At 44.9% G+C, this 15,417-nt stretch overlaps 1 protein-coding gene across 1 annotated transcript in view; it reads right to left on the reverse strand.

Moving 5' to 3' along the window:
- The window catches only part of itpr1b (inositol 1,4,5-trisphosphate receptor, type 1b), a 163,453-nt gene that overhangs the window by 105,351 nt on the left and 42,685 nt on the right, over window positions 1–15,417 (reverse strand). The window contains 6 exon segments of the mRNA XM_046342783.1: window positions 2,787–2,933; window positions 3,044–3,127; window positions 4,020–4,118; window positions 9,092–9,250; window positions 14,154–14,240; window positions 14,760–14,875. Coding sequence (XP_046198739.1) covers window positions 2,787–2,933; window positions 3,044–3,127; window positions 4,020–4,118; window positions 9,092–9,250; window positions 14,154–14,240; window positions 14,760–14,875 — 692 coding nt within the window.

The raw sequence follows: 15,417 nt of genomic DNA on the forward strand, positions 1-15,417 counted from the left end.
AAACCAAGACAAGTCGCCCATGGGCATACACTACCCGTAGGTGAACTTTGTTAAATACACTAGGTAGAACTGGGCGGACCACCCACTGTATTTTTGGTTAGTTAGTTAGTTGTTGTTAAAGTAGGCTAGTCTAGCTTAGGGGTGTGTTTTTGTATATTTATTGTTTCTTTCCTTGGGTCCAGCTCAGCCCCTTTTCCTGCTCCCCCCATTACCGTGTGTTTATAAATAAACCTAGAGTTTGACGGTAGATTTCTGTTGTCGTGGTTATTTCGTGCACACTTTTACTTTGTCACAATAATAATTTGCATGAGTTATGTTACGGGTCTCATTACCATCCCCCCTAGACTGTCGGGCCAAAAGGGATTCGTAACACTAGTCAAGGACCATATCACCTCCACCCTACCTGACACCCTAGACCCACTCCAATTTGCTTACCGCCCAAATAGGTCCACAGACGATGCAATCTCAACCACACTGCACACTGCCCTAACCCATCTGGACATGAGGAATACCTATGTGAGAATGCTGTTCATCGACTACAGCTCGGCATTTAACACCATAGTGCCCTTCAAGCTCGAGACTCTGGGTCTCGACCCCGCCCTGTGCAACTGGGTATTGGACTTCCTGACGGGCCGCCCCCAGGTGGTGAGGGTAGGCAACAACATCTCCACCCGCTGATCCTCAACACTGGGGCCCCACAAGGGTGTGTTCTGAGCCCTCTCATGTACTCCCTGTTCACCCACGACTGCGTGGCCATGCACGCCTCCAACTCAATCATCAAGTTTGCGGACGACACAACAGTGGTAGGCTTGATTACCAACAACGACGAGATGGCCTACAGGGAGGAGGTGAGGGCCCTCGGAGTGTGGTGTCAGGAAAATAACCTCACACTCAACGTCAACAAAACTAAGGAGATGATTGTGGACTTCAGGAAACAGCAGAGGGAACACCCCCCTATCCACATCGATGGAACAGTAGTGGAGAGGGTAGTAAGTTTTAAGTTCCTTGGTGAAAAACATCACAGACAAACTGAATTGGTCCACCCACACAGCACCTCTTCAACCTCAGGAGGCTGAAGAAGTTTGGCTTGTCACCAAAAGCACTCACAAACTTCTACAGATGCACAATCGAGAGCATCCTGTCGGGCTGTATCACCGCCTGGTACGGCAACTGCTCCGCCCACAACCGTAAGGCTCTCCAGAGGGTACTGAGGTCAGCACAACGCATCACCGGGGCAAACTACCTGCCCTCCAGGACACCTACACCACCCGATGTCACAGGAAGGCCATAAAGATCATGAAGGACAACAACCACCCGAGCCACTGCCTGTTCACCCCGCTATCATCCAGAAGGCGAGGTCCACTAACATTGAGTGGCTGCTGCCAACACAATGACTCAACTCCAGCCACTTTAATAATGGGAATTGATGGGAAATTATGTTTAATATATCACTAGCCACTTTAAACAATGCTACCTAATATAATGTTTACATACCCTACATTATCCATCTCATATGTATACGTATATACTGTACTCTATATCATCTACTGCATCTTTATGTAATACATGTATCACTAGCCACTTTAACTATGCCACTTTGTTTACATACTCATCTCATATGTATATACTGTACTCAATACCATCTACTGTATCTTGCCTATGCCGCTCTGCACCGTCACTCATTCATATATCTGTATGTACATATTCTTTATCCCCTTACACTTGTGTCTCTAAGGTAGTAGTTTTGGAATTGTTAGCTAGATTACCTGTTGGTTATTACTGCATTGTCGGAACTAGAAGCACAAGCATTTCGCTACACTCGCATTAACATCTGCTAACCATGTGTATGTGACAAATAAAATTTTATTTGATTTGTTTTTTGGCCACAGGCACACACCATCGCACAACAGTTTGCGGTCAAGAGGGGTTTCTTTGCAATTAATGGGTTCCCAGATACCAACGGAGCAATAAAAGCCACATCCCAAAACGAGTTCAACTATGGAAAAGGCTTCAACTCAATTAATGTGCAGGTTATGTGACGCACAAAAGACACTGCTGAATGTGGTGGCAAGGTGGCCAGGTGCAACGCGCGGCTCGTTCATTCTGCACAACAGAAGAGCTGTTGAGGATGGATGGCTTATTGGTGAGTGTTGCCTACTCATTTGAAGTATATTTGCCATTGCTAAAGCAACTTTAATTATCCTAATGGGCCTCTCTGTTTGTTCAAATGTGTACTGGTCAAGCCACAACTGAGCGAGCCAAATAAAACCTTTTGGTTGCATTCAACCTCTGACACCAACACCTTTATTTCAGGTCTCGGAAAAGTTGTATGCTTCTTAGCTTTTTTGGGTTGCATATCATGGTACGGCATTGTATATTTCCCACAGGCTTTAAAGGGATGATTTTGAACATATATGGTTAATTAGGGGCATTTCACAATGCAAATAGACAAGGTTGTGCACGAGCACTGAGGCTGAGAACAATATTGATTAATATCATTGGAGATCTCCTACAGGTGATGATGCCCGTATGATGGTTTGATGAATCACACTTTCTTTGCAAACGGACATTCTAAATTCTGTTTCTAAGTAGCATTTTAGAATAGTTTTACCACAAAATGTATAAATTAGGCCCCAGGACTTATTCAGGGAAACTAGCTTTGGAACAACCTACAGAATGTCATGGCAAAGTTATCGTAAAAACCATATCCTTAAATATCAGTGTCATATGTGATTGTGTACCATGAATTTCACCATGTATCTAATATCTCATTGTCCTATGCTCACCTCCACTTCCCACAATGCCTTGCTGCTAGTGGCGGAGGTGGCGGACTGGCGTCCTGTAGTCCTGAGAAAGACGTACTCCTTCTTCTTGAAGTCGTCACATGTCAGGAACTTCTCCTGCTCTGCATGGAACAGCCGAACAACATCCCCCTTGCAACACAAACACAGACACCAGTCAGTAAAATGAGGGCAGGAGAGCCATCTACCCTGTATGTGTTATTGTGTCCAATACATTTCAATCAACTAATCAGAGTACATACCCCTTTAAGAATAGTCTCCTTGTTGTCACTCCATTTCATGAACAAAACTACTTTCCAACTTGTGTTGCAGTTTACAGAGTTCACCTGAAAAACAAAATGATAAGCATGTGTGAGTTGTGTCAGGAAATACTTGGTTTAATTCTCAGTTATACAGTTGGGATAGACTTTTATTCACATCATCAAGTTTGTTTTAAAAAAGTGACATCAAAACAAATGAGCCTGCACCTTTTTGTGCATGTGGGTTTCGGACAGGCTTGCAGGAATGGAGAAGCTCAGTAAATATGCACTGTGTGTACAAAACATTGGGAACATGTGCTCGTTCCATGACAGATTAACCAGGTGAAGCCAGGTGAAAGCTATGATCCCTTATTGATGTCACTTGTTAAATTTACCTCCATCAGTGTAGATGATGGAGAGAAGACAGGCTAAAGAAGGTATTTTAAGCCTTGGACATGGATTGTGTATGTGTGCCTTTCAGAGGGTAAATGGGCAAGACAAAATATTTAAGTGCCTTTGAACTGAGTATGGTAGTAGGTGCAAGGAGCACCGGTTTGAGTGTCAAGAACTGTAACGCTGTAACCTTGTAGAGTCCACACCCTGTAAAATGAAGGCTGTTCTGTGGGCAAAAGGAGGTGCAACTGTATTTTGTCTTTATGGCTGTTGAGCTTTAAGAATGGTGTATGTACTAGCATAAACAACCATCACTTCATTAATTCAAGACAATATGGCCGTTTTACAATCCATTCTTCACATATAGCAAGGATGATTAGTACGCAACAAAAATAAAACAGGAACTAATGAATGCGTTTCCTCATCTTTGAGAGGACAGAATGAACAATAACAAAGCACAGTTCTCAGCATAGTTAAAACCTGCACTACTCAAGGAAGTGAAATGTGCAGGGACACCTTGGTTAATAAAACAGTAGAGACTTTCCCAAAATGGATTCTGTTCCACAAGATGAAACATGTACTCTACCTCATTGCATCCTGGGTTGTCGACCAGCTGATGGCTGCTGGCATGAAGGGGCTGTCCAGCGTTCACAGGGTTAAGGACCACCTTGTCTCCAATCACCACCTAGACAGACCGGGGCGCAATCAATAGCATTATTATACACACACAGTATAATCAACTACACCGAATATCACGGCCACACATGCTCACACAAAAACACACATGTACATACAGAGACATGGACACCGAGACACAACAAACAGAGAGACAGTCTGATTGTGTGTCATTGAGTATTTTACATGTACACTAATAATTCAATATTAAACTAATTATGGCAATGGGCAGATTTTGCAATAGTCATATAAACACCTTACTCTGCATATCCTAATTGGCGTGAGGTCAAATTCTAAGTAAGCATACCTTGCTTTTCTGAGCATTATTTTGAAATTATTAGGACACGTAAACACCTTCAAAATCTGCGTTCCAGCGGTGTATTTTAGCTGCGCATGTGCTCACACCAGCCGAGAGCCTCCTCCTTTTGCGCGAGTGAAGTGAGTTCAGAACAACTGAATGTATGCATCTTAGAGGTAGTAGTTTTCACTTACAAACTTTACATGTCCCAACTCAGAATCAAATATGCTTCCCAAAAATAACATGTTCCCTGTGGTAGAACGTTAATATTGATTGCCGATTTCCTGCATTTTCAGAGTGCTTTCAGGTAGATGGATTTCCGATGCGTCCATGTAAAACAGGATTATTTAGGGAAATCGCTCTTCTTACAAAGCATGTAAACGTTTTAATCGAAACATTATATTAAATATGTATCCACAATAATCACTTTATTGTGTGCGTGTAACTGCCATCATTATTATATACTGCTCAAAAAAATAAAGGGAACACTTAAACAACACAATGTAACTCCAAGTCAATCACACTGATTGACAATAAATGTCACATGCTGTTGGGCGGCAGGGTAGCCTAGTGGTTAGAACCGGAAGGTTACGAGTTCAAACCCCGAGCTGACAAGGTACAAATCTGTCGTTCTGCCCCTGAACAGGCAGTTAACCCACTGTTCCCAGGCCGTCATTGAAAATAAGAATTTGTTCTTAATTGACTTGCCTGGTTAAAAAAAATAAAAAATGGAATAGACAACAGGTGGAAATTATAAGCAATTAGCAAGACACCCCCAATAAAGGAGTGGTTCTGCAGGTGGTGACCACAGACCACTTCTCAGTTCATATGCTTCCTGGCTGATGTTTTGGTCACTTTTGAATGCTGGCGGTGCTTTCACTCTAGTGGTAGCATGAGACGGAGTCGACAACCCACACAAGTGGCTCAGGTAGTGCAGCTCATCCAGGATGGCACATCAATGCGAGCTGTGGCAAGAAGGTTTGCTGTGTCTGTCAGCGTAGTGTCCAGAGCATGGAGACACTACCAGGAGACAGGCCAGTACATCAGGAGACGTGGAGAAGGCCGTAGGAGGGCAACAACCCAGCAGCAGGACCGCTACCTCCGCCTTTGTGCAAGGAGGAGCACTGCCAGAGCCCTGCAAAATGACCTCCAGCAGGCCACAAATGTGCATGTGTCTGCTCAAACGGTCAGACACAGACTCCATGAGGGTGGTATGAGGGCCCGACGTCCACAGGCGGGGGTTGTGCTTACAACCCAACACCGTTCAGGACTTTTTGCATTTGCCAGAGAACACCAAGATTGGCAAATTCGCCACTGGCGCCCTGTGCTCTTCACAGATGAAAGCAGGTTCACACTGAGCACATGTGACAGACGTGACAGAGTCTGGAGACGCTGTGGAGAACGTTCTGCTGCGTGCAACATGCTCCAGCATGACCGGATTGGCGGTGGGTCAGTCATGGTGTGGGGTGGCATTTCTTTGGGGGGCCGCACAGCCCTCCATGTGCTCGCCAGAGGTAGCCTGACTGCCATGCTTTAGTCCAGGTCTGGGAGGAGATCCCTCAGGAGACCATCTGCCACCTCATCAGGAGCATGCCCAGGCGTTGTAGGGAGGTCATACAGGCAGGTGGAGGCCACACACACTACTGAGCCTCATTTTGACTTGTTTTAAGGACATTACATCAAAGTTGGATCAGCCTGTAGTGTGGTTTTCCACTTTAATTTTGAGTGTGACTCCAAATCCAGACCTCCATGGGTTGATAAATTTGATTTCCATTGATCATTTTTGTGTGATTTTGTTGTCAGCACATTCAACTATGTAAAGAAAAAAGTATTTAATACGAATATTTCATTCATTCAGATCTAGGATGTGTTATTTTAGTGTTCCCTTTATTTTTTGAGCAGTGTATATATGATCATGTAGAAAACCACTGATAGCACTTGTACATACACACACATCAGTGTTCTCCAGTGTGCTGATCTACAGAGGCCCCGGCAGAGCTGCTATACACTACAGCTCAGGCACACGCACACAGGGAGGGGTCAGATTAGTTTAGAGCAGAGGAAAGGTGCCCTTCAAGATAACCAGAAGCTCTCGACTTCTGGCAACTGTTGATTGCACAATGAAAGAGAACAGCTGCCACGCCCTGACCTTAAATATCTGTTTTCTATATATTTTGGTTAGGTCAGGGTGTGACTAGGGTGGGTACTCTAGGTTTTTGTATGTCTAGGGTTTTTTGTATGTCTAGGGGTTTTGTATGTCTATGTTGGCCTGATATGGTTCCCAATCAGAGACAGCTGTTTATCGTTGTCTCTGATTGGGGATCATATTTAGGCAGGCCTTTTTCCCAATTTCTGGAGTGGGATCTTGACTAAGTGTAGTTGCCTGTCAGCACGCTATTGTATAGCTTCACGTTTTGTTAGTTATTTTGTTAGTTTGTTCGGTGTTCATGATTTTAATAAAGAGAATGTACGCACACCACCCTGCGTCTCCTTCATACGACGAACGTGACAGAAGATCCCACCCAAAATGGACCAAGCAGCGTGTACAGGAGGAGTGGACTTGGGAGGAGATTCTGGAAGGAAAGGGACCCTGGACGCAGGCCGGGGAGTATCGCAAACCTAAGGAGGAGATAGAGGCAGCGAAAGCGGAACAGCGACGATAACGAGGATATAGCTCAATGGAGCAAGCACGAGAGGCAATCCCAATAAAAAAAATTGGGGGGGAGCACATGGAGCGAACCGGAGCCAGTCAGGGAGTCGGATGAGGAGCTCGATGCAAGATTCCGAAGAGAGGTGCTAGCATTGAGAGCGCTGCAGAGCGGGCGTGCTGAGGTGCGTGTCATCAGCCCGGTGTCACATGTACCGGTCCCACGCATCAGGTCTCCAGTGCGCCTCCACAGTCCAGTACGTCCTGTGCCTACTCTCCGCACTCGCCCTGAGGTGCGTGTCATCAGCCCGGTGCCACCTGTACCGGACCCACACATCAGGTCTCTAGTGCACATCCACAGTCGAGTACGTCTTGTGAATCTTCCCCGCACTCACTCTGAGGTGCGTGTCATCAGCCGGGTGCCACCGGTACCGGTCCCACGCACCAGGCCTCCAGTGCACCTTCACAATCCAGAGCATCCGGCGACCGTTCCCAGACCGGAACCGCCGGCGATGGGCCATAGTCCGGAACCTCCAACGTCGGGCCACAGTCCGGAACCTCCAACGACGAACTGCAGTCCAGATCCTCCAGCGGTGGTTCCCAGTTCTGAGCCTCCGGCGATGATCCACGGTCCGGTTCCTCCGACAACGATCCACAGTCTGGTTCCACAGAAGCTGCGGGATCAGTGTAGGGAGTGGGGACTGCGTCCAGAAACGGAGCCGCCACCGAGGGTAGATGCCCACCCGGACCCTCCCCTATAGGTTCAGATTTGTGGCCGGGGGGGTACTGTCACGCCCTGACCTTAGATATCTCTGTTTTCTATATATTTTAGTTAGGTCAGCGTGTGACTAGGGTGGGTACGTTTTTGTATGTCTCTGTTTTTTTGTATGTCTAGGGTTTTTTGTATGTCTATGTTGGCTTGATATGGTTCCCAATCAGAGACAGCTGTTTATCATTGTCTCTAATTGGGGATCATATTTAGGCAGTTCTTTTTCCCACTATCTGGTGTGGGATCTTGACTATGTGTAGTTGCATGTCAGCACTCTATTGTATAGCTTCACACTTTGTTTGTTATTTTGTTAGTTTGTTCGGTGTTCATTCTTTTAATAAAGAGAATGTACACATACCACGCTGCGCCTTGGTCTCCTTCATATGACGAACGTGACAACAGCTGTGGTCTTATAACAGCCAGGTGAAGTCCTGCTGCCGCACAAGATGTCCTGCCACACAGGTCTGAGATGTCTGAGCACTACCACTGCATAATTAATTCCTGTCAACATCCACTGTCCTCTTAATGTATATAACTAGTGCTTGGTGCTATCTAACACCAGGCAAATAATGATAACACATTGGTTGACTTGTTCACATCAGACCATGTTGGCTACCAAGCACTAGGTGGCCACAGTGGACCATCTCATCAGCACAGGAATCATTCAGCCAGAAATACCCTAATGGCTAAAGCTAATGAACTTACCTACGGTAGCCTACTTGCAATTGAACTAGTACACACCCTGAAGCCATCACAATGTCAAAATAGGCAATGATATATTCATGTATTCGTACAACTTGTCAATTCTATACACCCCTGATTCTATTTATAAAGCAGGTAAGCTTAAGTAGCATCAGGCATTAACAGAGGAGTGCTGTCCAAGAGATCCCTGTGTTAATGATTTTTGCTCTGGCCACTGACGCCAGGAGCTTTAAGAATCTTGTGTGCCAGACTCACCATGTGAACTTTCAGTGAGATCTTTACATGTTAAGCTCTTAATCACTCTTAATCTAGACGCCTACTGACAATACAACTTTGACCAGCTAGCCTGAATGTTAAAATGTTAGGCATATCCACCAATTAAGAAATTGAAACCTGAAGAGAACCATACAGATAGCTATGAATCAGAACAATCAATGAGCATCACGTCTTGCTCTTGAGAATAAAGGCTGTTGTCTAGGCTTTATCATTGTTCTATAGAGAGACATGACAAGACTTCCTATCTGACCTTTGACCCACACTACAGCCAACCCTGGGCTAGACACTCACACTGTCTCCCAGGGAGCGCAGTTTGTAGAAGGGCTGAATGTAAAACCAGGAGCCCTCGTTGCCTGCAGAGTCCAGCGTCACCCTCATAGCATTCTTCTCCAACAGGGCAGGGAGTCGCTTATTCACCGTCAGGTACTTATTACTTTTCAAGTGCAACAGCTGAAACAGTGGCAGACAACAGACACAGTTATAAACTCATACATGCATGTAAACATAATACATGTACAGATGCATGTCACAGTCTGAGTCTATCATGACGTGTATCTACAAGGAAAGTTGGAGTTAGATATCAAATATTGGCACAGTGGCCATTCGTAGATATCCCCAAAGAAACATAAAGGTTTAAACACTGTTTCCCATGCTTGTTCAATGAACCATAAACAATTAATGAACATGCACCTGTGGAATGGTCGTTAAGACACTAACAGCTTACAGACGATAGGCGATTAAGGTCACAGTTATGAAAACTTAGGACACTAAAGAGGCCTTTCTACTGACTCTGAAAAACAACAAAAGAAAGATGCCCAGGGTCCCTGCTCATCTGCATGAACGTGCCTTAGGCATGCTGCAAGGAGGCATGAGGACTGTAGATGTGGCCAGGGCAATAAATTGCAATGTCCGTACTGTGAGAGTCCTAAGACAGCGCTACAGGGTGACAGGACGGACAGCTGATCATCGCAGTGTAACAACACCTGCATAGGATCAGTGCATCCGAACATCACATCTGTGGGACAGGTACAGGATGGCAACAACAACTGCCAGAGTTACACCAGGAACGCACAGTCCATCCATCAGTGCTCAGACTGTCTGCAATAGGCTGAAAGAGGCTGGACTGAAGGCTTGTGGGCCTGTTGTAAGGTAGGTCCTCACCAGACATCACCGGCAACAGCGTCGCCTATGGGCACAAACCCACCATTGCCGGACCAGACAGGACTGGCAAAATGTGCTCTTCACTGACGAGTTGCGGTTTTGTCTCACCAGGGGTGATGGTCGTATTCACATTTATCGTCGAAGGAATCAGCGTTACACCGAGGCCTGTACTCTGGAATGAGATCGACTTATTCCTCTGCCATTATTTCTACTTTTGAACTCGGACAACTTGTTCTAGGTCCCAAAAAACAAAGAGATCTGTTGGATCTGACAATAAATCTTGATGGTTGTACAGTCGTCTCAAATAAAACTGTGAAGGACCTTACTCTGGACCCTGATCTCTCTTTTGACGAACATATCAAGACTGTTTCAAGGACAGCTTTTTTCCATCTACGTAATATTGCAAAAATCAGAAACTTTCTGTCCAAAAATGATGCAGGAAAATTAATCCATGTTTTTTTACTTCTAGGTTAGACAACTGCAATGCTCTACTTTCAGGCTACCCGGATAAAGCACTAAATATACTTCAGTTAGTGCTAAATACGGCTGCTAGAATCCTGACTAGAATCCCAAAATTTGATCATATTACTCCAGTGCTAGCCTCCCTACACTGGCTTCCTGTTAAGGCAAGGGCTTATTTCAAGGATTTACTGCTAACCTACAAAGCATTACATGGGCTTGCTCCTACCTATCTTTCTGATTTGGTCCTACACGTACGCTACAGTCACAAGACGCAGGCCTCCTAATTCTCCCTAGAATTTCTAAGCAAACAGCTGGAGGCAGGGCTTTCTCCAAAAGAGCTCCATTTTTATGGAATGGTCTGCCTACCCATGTGAGAGACGCAGCCTCGGTCTCAACCTTTAAGTCTTTACTGAAGACTCATCTCTTCAGAAGGTCATATGATTGAGTGTTGTCTGGCCCAGGAGTGTGAAGGTGAATGGAAAGGCTCTGGAGCAACGAACCACCCTTGCTGTCTCTGCCTGGCCGGTTCTCCTCTCTCCACTGGGATTCTCTGCCTCTAACCCTATTACAGGGGCTGAGTCACTGGCTTACTGGTGCTCTTTCATGCCATCCCTAGGAGGGGTGTGTCACTTGAGTGGGTTGATTCACTGATGTGATCTTCCTGTCTGGGTTGGCCCCCACCGCCTTGTGATTATTATTATTTGACCATGCTGGTCATTTATGAACATTTGAACATCTTGGCCATGTTCTGTTATAATCTCCACCCGGCACAGCCAGAAGAGGAATGGCCACCCCTCACAGCCTGGTTCCTCTCTAGGTTTTGGCCTTTCTAGGGAGTTTTTCCTAGCGACCATGCTTCTACACCTGCACTGCTTGCTGTTTTAGGCTGGGTTTCTGTACAACACTTTGAGATATCAGCTGATGTACGAAGGGCTGAATAAATACATTTGATTTGATTTGATTGGAGGTGGAGGGTCAGTCATGGTCTGGGGTAGTGTGTCACAGCATCATCGGACTGAGCTTGTTGTCATTGCAGGCAATCTCATTGCTGTGCTTTTCAGGGAAGACATTCTCATCCCTCATGTGGTACCCTTCATGCAGGTTCATCCTGACATAACCCTCCAGCATGACAATGTCACCAGCTATACTGCTCGTTCTGTGCGTGATTTCCTGCAAGACAGGAATGTCAGTGTCCTGCCACGGCCAGTGAAGAATCCAGATCTCAATCCCATTGAGCACGTCTGGGACCTGTTGGATTAGCGGGTGAGGGCTAGTGCCATTCCCCCCAGAAATGTCCGGGAACTTGCAGGTGCCTTGGTGGAAGAGCAGGGTAACATCTCACAGCAAGAACTGGCAAATCTGGTACAGTCCATGGGGAGGAGATGCACTGCAGTACTTAATGCAGCTGGTGGCCACACCAAATACTGACTGTTACTTTTGATTTTGACCCCCCCTTTTTTCAGAGACACATTATTCAATTTCTGTTAGTCACATGTCTGTGGAACTTGTTCTGTTTATGTCTCAGTTGTTGAAACTTGCTATGTTCATACAAATATTTACGCATGTTAAGTTTGTTGAAAATAAATGCAGTTGACAGAGAAGAGGACGTTTATTTTTTTGCTGAGTTTATTTCTCATGGACCTTCATTGCTCCATAATTTCAACCAATAAATAAATCAGGCATGTTTACTCTATTGACCTCAACCAGCCTCACCGCCTCAAACAGGTATTCTACATCTGCATTGCTTGCGGTTTGGGGTTTTAGGCTGGGTTTCTGTATCGCACTTTGTGTGTCATGTTTTGTCATTTATTATCTTGTCTTGTCCCTGTGCTTCCCATTCTATTCGTTTCCCTCTGCTGGTCTTATTAGGTTCTTTCCCTCTTTCTATCCCTCTCTCTCCCCCTCCCTCTCTCACTCTCTCGCTCTCTCTTCTCTCTATCGTTCCGTTCCTGCTCCCAGCTGTTCCTATTCCCCTAATCAATCATTTAGTCTTCCCACACCTGTTCCCGATCCTTTCCCCTGATTAGAGTCCCTATTTCTTCCTTTGTGTTCCGTTCCTGTCCTGTCGGTTCCTTGTCTAGAATTCACCGTGCTGTGTTTGTGTATCGCCCTGTCGTGTCGTGTTTTCCTCAGATGCTGCGTGGTGAGCAGGTGTCTGAGTCTGTCTGGTTCAAGTGCCTTCCCGAGGCAACCTGCTGTTCACCTGCTGTTCAAGATCGAGTCTCCAGTTTGTCCTCGTCATTTCGAGTGAAAGTTGTGTTTTTTGTTTGTATTTACTTTACTGGATTAAAGACTCTGTTTTCGCCAAGTCGCTTTTGGGTCCTCTTTCACCTGCATGACATTGTGACATCGGTTGATGTAAAAAGGGCTTTATAAATACATTTGATTGGTACTGTGAGACTAGACCTTAACCAACCTTTCTGATTGTGGTTGTTTGTTTTGAGGGAGAAATTAGCGACTAAAAAAACTATTAGTTCAAAATGTCTCAGACAATTACAGATATATGCGTTTACAATGCATTCTGTCAAGTGTTGAGCTACCCACTTACTAGTGTAGTAAGACTGTGTTAAATATTAAACACTGGCAGAGGAGCACGGCTGTACCCTACTGCCCTCAATACCTTTCCTGTCATCACACCACTAAAACACATAAACCCCATAGGCCTACTGTACAACTTCCTCAAATACAGTTCTGAAAGCACGAGCACCATTTTTCAGGAGATAGCTGTCCTAAAATATATGCAGGTGTTTTGCCTTTTTAGATGATAGATATCGCTAATACAATGGGTCTGTCACTTGACAGGGGAGTGTTGAGTAAGTTCAGCCATTTTTACATTCGGCATCACTCCTTCAAGGAAAAATGTTTGTTCTTTCTAACAAAGATATCTACATATATTTCAGGATGTTGTGTATCCCCCCCCAAAAAAATCTGAATTTATGTGAACATTACAGTTTTCAACACAATCACTTTTTTGTATATTAATAATTTAAAAATCTTTTAACACAGGCTTAACACCTAACTTTTAACATATTCCAGGCCCTGTTCTTACCTCATATCTCAGCTATAATGCCTTGCATTACACCTGGGAAGAAAACACTTCAATTTGCTGAACTTCCATTGGCTCAACTTACCCCAAGGCAAACATTTTGACTATGTTAGCCCCCACAGCTACAACAATACACTTCCATGCTGAGTTTAGGAACTCATACTGAAGCTTATAGAGACCCCAACTGATGAATAGAAAATATAAATAAATATCTACTTTGGTTTAGATACAAGCATCATTAAACCTCTAACACAATGCATTAATTTGACTTGGTGAAAATACATTTTTGGGACCAAACTTGCTTTCCACTTTTTCCATGTGGTTTCTTCCTTCACAGACTCCACAAAATTACGACCTCTTCCTAAATATTTGATCAAATTACTGGTTTTCTGTATGGGCCCTCAATTTAACCCACTCTCCCCTACTATAGAGCACATCTACTTCTAGTGGTCCATTAGACCGGTTTCCCTGTGACCTGATAATCTCACTTCTGTGTCGTAAACTTTCACTGGTCAAATATGCAGAGGATGATAAGGCCTGGATGATAATTGTCTGCATTAATGGAGGAGCTGTATTGCCTTTCTGCTCCAGGCTCTTCACTAACCTTAATGACACTGTCACGGTATGGCTATACCAAACTCAATCTCCTTGTTACCACCTTACACTTACTCTTCCTAGTCATACCTGAATTACATTTCCGTATTGGATTACAGTTCCTAGCAGCTTTCGGTTCTCAGATTCATTCTGTTTCTTCTCCAGATCAGCAGCATGCTGAAACATAGGGATAAAATATTATGTCAGACAATACAATAGCCACAAACGAAAGAGAAAACTCAACAGACCGATTGTCGGTCTGCACAGTTCGGGGCCGGATGTTCGCTGTTCATTCGCTTGCTGTCTACGCTGTGTGTTTAAATGGGACCACCCACCGTTGGTGATTGCCGTCATTTTCACTTGTTTCTACATGTAGAATCGGTTTGCACTTGGTATGCAAATTACGGCCAGTACTCTGTTCAGAGGTGCGAAGTACTCATGGGCCAGAGACGCTCGGCAATCCTACCGGTCTGTCCATGCCTTTAGATTTAGTACTCCAAAAACACATTAAGAATAAGATGCAGTACTTTATGAAATACAGATCTGGCTTTATGGCGTGTAATAAAAGTGGAGAGTGTCTCACTTGTAATGATTTTCTCGACCTCAACAACATGCAGATTAGAAGTCAGAAGTCAGAATGGGAAGCAGTTGTGTTAGAGAACAATGAATAGAAACCAGTGGGATGAGGGTACTCACGTGGAGTTTGTTCAGTAGTACTGTGTCAGTGGTGCTGTTTCCCCCTGGTTTTGCTGCCTTCCAGAACTGTTTCTGTGCAGAGTACCTGTTCATGGGGCACAGCTTGAAAAGGCAGTCTGGAAAGAAGAACAGAGAAGGAGAGTCAGAGAAAAGATGTGCTGATTTATCATCAAATCCATAACATTGAGTGCATGATGAATAAAGTGGTGGGAATATTTACCAAAAGGGCATGGAGGAGTAATTGGTTGTCAGTATAACAACATGAATATCTCTAAATCAATAAAACAGGATGATGGTGAGTCCTGACAGAAAACCCTAGTTCCTCCTCCAGTCCCCGAGGCTGGCTACCGGCTAGGCACAATGGGGGACCTGATTATCTGTGACAGGTGTACAAAATTGCCGTTCCAGTGAGCGCCAAGCGCCACCACAAAACTTGTCCAACGAACGCCACAGTACAGGGATTAGCTGTCATGGGGATGCATGGTGGGGGAGAGGGAAGAGCGGGATGAATAAGCACAGGAGGAGGTGAAGAGAAGAGAGCCAGGGACAATAGGAGAGAGGGTTAGGTAAATGAACGAGGGAGAGGAAGTGGGTTTATGGACTGAAGAAGACCATGTTAGGGGAATTAGGATAGGAGGACAGAATTGGGAGGAGTGTA

The sequence above is a fragment of the Oncorhynchus gorbuscha genome, linkage group LG03, assembly GCF_021184085.1.
Source record: "Oncorhynchus gorbuscha isolate QuinsamMale2020 ecotype Even-year linkage group LG03, OgorEven_v1.0, whole genome shotgun sequence".
Lineage (NCBI taxonomy): Eukaryota > Metazoa > Chordata > Actinopteri > Salmoniformes > Salmonidae > Oncorhynchus > Oncorhynchus gorbuscha.